This window comes from Rana temporaria, chromosome 4, assembly GCF_905171775.1.
Source record: "Rana temporaria chromosome 4, aRanTem1.1, whole genome shotgun sequence".
NCBI lineage: Eukaryota > Metazoa > Chordata > Amphibia > Anura > Ranidae > Rana > Rana temporaria.
Window position 1 is genome coordinate 272150918 of NC_053492.1, and position 6000 is coordinate 272156917.

Below are 6000 nucleotides of genomic sequence, written 5' to 3' on the forward strand. Positions count from 1 at the left end.
GGTAAGGCCACATTTGATGGACACCTCTAAGGCTGCATTTTATGGGCACTGATCATGCTTCATTGATGGCTACTGGTGAGGCTGCATTGATGGGTACTGGTGAGGCTGCATTGATGGGTACTGGTAAGGCTGCATTTGATGGGCAACTCTAAGGCTGCATTTGATTGGCACTGATTAGACTGCATTTGATGGGCACTGATCAGACTGCATTTGATGGGCACTGATCAGACTAAATTTGATGGGCACTGATCAGACTCAATTTGATGGGCACTGGCAAGGTTGGATTTGATGGGCACTGGCAAGGCTGCATTTAATGGACACTGGCAAGGCTGCAATGATGGGCACTGATCAGACTGCATTGATGGGCACTGATCAGGCTGCATTTAATTTGCACTGAGGAGTGAGTGGCCCAGGGCCTGGGCCCCACTTTGCACAATCAATACAGGCATCCTGAGGAGAGGGGCCCCTGACCAGCACACTCAGCACTCCTGACCTCACTCCTCTGCACAGACCAACACATGTGTGCGGACACCTTGGGGCAGGAGGGGCTCTACATATAGGAGCCTGCATAGAGACAAGTTATTGCAACTTGTGTTAGAAATTCCCTGTGAGGGAACCATTATCACACATTGTGGTGGTTTCTTGTTAATATAGCATACAGGTTAAATTATTTTGTTGTTACATCTGTTCTATATTTGTTTAATGCATGTGAATTTTGGAGGTGTCCTCGTAAACTGGCCCTTTACAATAAATGTTTCACTTTATTTGTTAAAAAAGGAGTATGTATTATATACATTGTGTGTGTCTATATATATATATATATATATATATATATATATATATATATATATATATATATATATATATGTATATATATATATATATATATATGTATATATATATATATGTATATATATATATATATATATATATATATATATATATATATATATATATATATATATATATATATATAACACACAAACACACTTTTTTTAATTTTTGAGGTGGGGGGTGGGAATCTTGGGTGAGTTCCCACACTTTTTTTCCCAGGACTTGACCCCTGACTCAGGCTATTTGATCTTTTTTACACTACTCATCAAAAGCAGGCAGAAGCAGACAATAACCTGTTAAAAGATTAGTACAGGGTCTATACACAAGCAAACTTGCCATGGCATATTGCCATCATGTTCTGCTGGCAGCAAATAAAAGGGTGCAGGCTGTTTGGCAAGAAGCTGGAGAGCATTCCAGCCCTGCTGGCACTTTTACTGAGCACTTTGCTCCTATCTTAGATGATTGGGAACCTCCTACCCTCTTTGCTTAGTCATGGCCCAGTGATAAATGTAGAGATACACAAGCTTTTGAGGACCCTTGAAGTGGGCTACTATTAAAATGTAGTGTTCGTGTATACGTGGCTCCTGCTTATTATGGTTGGTAAAATTGTAATTGTGGTAAGCACAGCCATGTTACCACACTGAAAGTGGTGAAAATTATAATTTTTGCCTACTAATAACCAGAATCATTCCTGAAGGGTTGACAGCACTGAAAATTATAATTTTTGCTCACTAATAAAAACCAGAGTACATCCTGCAATAGTTGCAAGCCCCATGCAACCTTTTTACTGACAAAACAGGGACAATTTACTGACACATTTTTTAACTGGCAACCTAAAATATGATAGAAATTCCTATTAGAAATGAAACCAATCATTATTTAAACAATATATGTACATAATATGTACACATCAACAATACCAAAAGCAAGTTATCTCCCCAGTTTTACATTTGAAAAGTGAAACCATGTGAAAAAAAATATCACCATGACAAAGAGTATGAGGACCTGGGGCCCCCTGAGATATAACCTAGTGATTGGTGAACAGTGGGTATGGCAAGAGGGGAAAAAAGGGTGTTGGGGGAGGGACAAAAAGAGGGTAGAAAGGAGTGGGAAAATGGGGATAACGAGAGAGGGGAAAGAGAGAAAGGGGGGGTGAGAGAGGAGGAAAAGGATAGAGATGGGGAAGGGAGAGAGAGAATGGTGATAGAGGAGGGGGAGAGAAGGGGAAGAGAGAGAGATGGGGTGAAAGAGAGAAGGGGGAGGAAAGAGAGTGGATAGTAAGAGAGAGCGAGAGAAGAGAAAGAGAGGGGGTTTGGAAGAGAGGGGAGAAAAGTGAAAGTGGGAAGAGAGAGAAGAAGAAAGGAGAAAATGGGGGGATTGAAAAGGGGGGAGTGGGGTTAAAAAGAGTGGAAAAGAGCGAAAAATACAAGGTGAAGGGGAAGTGAAAAGAGGGAGAAGAGAGAAAAAGGGGCTTCATGCAGGAGAGGACAAACAGGCAATCATGGCAGCAAATATCTCTTGAGGCGGGCCTGGGAAGGGGGCAAGTTACATCGCCCATTAGCTGAGTAGGCAGCAGGAGTCTCTCTCCTATGCATGCTGACTGTCCCTTTACAGTGTCACCCTTTCTGCTGATATATTTACAGATGAACAGATGGTTGTCAATCATGCTTCTTGCCTCAAAAGATTTTTTTTTTAAATGCCAAAAAAGTTTTTTAAAGTACATCTGCTTTTGAAAGAGATAACAAAAGAGATAACAATTAGTTCATAAAAGCTTCCAAAACAAGTTAAAGTTCAGGTAATGATAAATATTTTCAGTTTTCTTTTCTTCATGTTTGCAGGATCTTCGCTCTTCTGTCAAGCAAATTTGTACATTTTTAGGAGTAGAGTTAGATGACGAAGCAATGGATATTGTTGTCAAAAGAGCAACCTTTAAAGAAATGAAAAAAGATGCTCTTGCAAATAGAGAAAATTTGCCTGAAAGAATTATAAATCGAAAACTTGGGTCATTTATGCGTAAAGGTAAAACATTTTAGCTATACTGTAAAAGGGATTCATTTTCAAATATATTGTATAGTGTTTTATATTTACTATCAAAGCTTCATTGTTTATCATATATACTGTATAGCTGTACCATCAGACATCAGAGTAAAATATCTCACCCTATCTGATATTCTGTTCTATACAGTATTAGACATTATTCCTTCATTCTAACAAAATTGAAGTTTGCCCGTGGGAACAATAATAATGTCACTGTATTCCTACAACCTCTATATGATAAAGAAGGTCAGTTTACCTAAGCCCAAAATAATTCTCCCCTTCCGGAGAAACAACCAATATAATTTCTAATCAACTGAAGAGGGAAATAGAGTAAAAAAAAACTTTTATTATAGTTATTGTAGTCTGGGGTCTAATTGTGGAGATTTACCCTCACTTCCTGTCCCCTTGTCACTTCCTGTCACTGATTTATTCAGTGGGGGTCCCAGTCTTCCTCTAATCTGCAAAAATATAGTATTTTTATTGTTGTCTGTCTCTGCTTAAGACTTCTGCTCACTTTTTTCTTTGTCAGCAATGCATAGAAGCTTGGTATAGGGTGGACAAATCTCCTAGTGAGCCCACAGAGAACAGTAAAAACTGACCTAGGTTCCAACTCTTGCCAGGCTGTACAGATGCTTCTTGTCTTTGCCTCTCAACTTTTAAAATGTATGTATAGCCAAAACTTTTTTAATTTTGGATCCAGTAGGAGAGGGAAACAAACCCTGCCATTTAACTTTTTTTGTTGTCTGTGTTGGGGAAATTTTCATTTGCCAGAGACGTAACAGGAAATTAGAGGAAATCTCAAAATTTGTGTGTCCCTTATGGAAGATTTCTAACCCTTCTCCACTCAAGATTTTGCCTAGAGATACACTTTAATAGTTTTATATTTAACATAAGCTGAATGTCATGCTTACCCCTAATGCAGGTGGTCAGAAAGTATAGCTAGTTTCGGTGTTCTTCACCAATAGCAGCCCCCTTTCCCATAAGGCAAGCAGGCCTACTGGTCTTATACACAATGCTATGGTGCCTGACCACCACGCCAGGGCAGGCGTGAACTGATCAAACAAAAAGGTACTTGCAATTAGCAGACAGGCAAAGTGGTTCAGTGACAGTCCAGGTACAAGGCAGGTAAGGTTCAGAATAGTCGGGGCCAATCCATAGTCAAAAGGCAGGCAAAGTTTAGAGAATAGTCAATATCCGATCTGAGGTCATAAATAGGGGAATCCAAACAGCAGAGCAGGGCAGAGAGCTTGCACATATTGCTATCACAAGCATTAGACTGCAGGCTTCACTGGCTTAAATCAGGTTTGGTCTCCACCCGGAGACTGGCTATGGTCAATCACCTTGCAGGTGGACAGACAGACAAGGAGAATGCTACAACCAAAACCAGGATGCTGGAACCAGCCGCTATGATGGAGCAGGAGCACACACGCTACTGACATTGAAGGAGCTCAATTTCTCACCTATATGATTATACAAATAAGGGTTGGAGACTCAAAGAGGCAGTTACACAGAAAAACTCCATCACAAGCCATTGTTCCTGGAAAAAAAATTCTGCTGCTTAACCTGTTTATAATAACTGATAACATTCTAATTCATTTATGCTGAATCAGTAATGCAAACATTAGGAAAAAAACAATGCAAAGCATCAGGGGATGTAGAGATCAGCTGTTTCCTTTGAAGCTAAAGAGGTTGAAATGTGAGGGCATAAATCTTACAAGATTTATCTAAAAGGCATTCAGCTGCATAGGCTTCTGGTGACCAGAAAGTAATGTACTAGGGCTTATTTGTACGTTTTTAAAAAACAAGGTTTTTCTAAACCTGGCCATAGACTACTTTCATTTTCTCTCTTCATTCCCCCTTTAAAAAAAGGCCTCCATTCACAGTACATAGCATGGGTGGACAAAACTCCCAATGTGGGTATTGCATTTTTCCATTTTGACAGTCGGACCTGCTAGCTGTCAAAGTACCTAACTAGTATCAGACTGGATGCAGCCACTTTTCAGATGGCAATTTCCTGCCCAGGTCATTCAATTTTTCAGTTCAGGGATGTTGGGCAGGGGGTAGCTGGCAGGACCACCCACTGAGCAGAAAGTTAGTACAGTGTATGGCAAGCTTTAAAGTACCAGTCTGCAAGAACTGATCTCAGACACAGATGGTGTCTGTCTATTGTGTGCATCGCTTGAATAAAACGAATCACAGTATAACTTTGATTGTGTCTGACTGAAATCAGGTCAGGCAAACCCTTTCTTAGACTCCCTTAAGAATCTTAAGGAACGTAAAGTATTTTTTAATGCATATGATCTATGTAATTTAAGATACAATTTCTGTTAATTTCTCTTTAGGCCAAGTTGGAGACTGGAAAAACATATTAACTGTGGCACAGAGTGAACTAATTGAGAAACTATTCCAGGAAAAAATGGGAGATTTATCACTAAATTTCACCTGGGAACTCCCTGAATAAACAGGAATAGCATTCAATTTTTTGTTCCACTTCATATCTCATGAAAGTAATATAATTGCATTCAGCTTTGTTTAATAGTAATAGTTAGATGTATTACGTGTATCTTATTTTATAGATGTTTATAATAAATCAACAATTTTTTATCTGCTCTATATATGACATTGACGGGTTGTTTGTATTTTCTGTGCGTAATTTAATGTGCCCCTTTAAACCCTGCTAAAAACATCAGAAGAAAATATATAGTATACTCCTTTCTGTAGCTGCCTATCATTATTCTAACTCAGACTTTAACTTTTTTCAACTTGTCTTGGATCTGAAATGTTTACATAAAATGTATCCCATAATCAATAATTCAGTTTCTACCAACATCCATAATTAAAATAAAAATGAAGTTAGATGTTAATGCCTGCAGCTTCTACTTGTAAAGTTAGACTGTCTTTGGGACAGTATTGACAGTAACAGAATAATTATTCATACCACAGGAGGAACATTTCTCTTTTAAGAAAAGACAAGGTACATTTCTATTCAGAGAATATACCACACTTTGGGGCTGATTCATGAAAACTGGAGAAAATAGCATTTTAACAAAATAGCATTAAAACAAAGAGGAAATAAGGGTCCTCTGGTTGAGGTGGATAGCTGGTCAGAGGGATGATAGTGATGAGATG

General features: G+C 38.8%; 1 protein-coding gene across 3 annotated transcripts in view; it reads left to right on the top strand.

The window, feature by feature from the left end:
• Positions 1-5491, top strand: part of LOC120937242 (amine sulfotransferase-like) — a 57080-nt gene extending 51589 nt beyond the window's left edge. For all 3 annotated transcript variants that reach the window (XM_040350291.1, XM_040350288.1, XM_040350290.1), the window contains exons 6-7: positions 2673-2853; positions 5214-5491. In XM_040350291.1, coding sequence (XP_040206225.1) covers positions 2673-2853; positions 5214-5332 — 300 coding nt within the window. In that variant the 3' untranslated portion in view covers positions 5333-5491. The remainder of the gene's footprint in view (positions 1-2672; positions 2854-5213) is intronic.
• Positions 5492-6000: the final 509 nt, after the last annotated feature.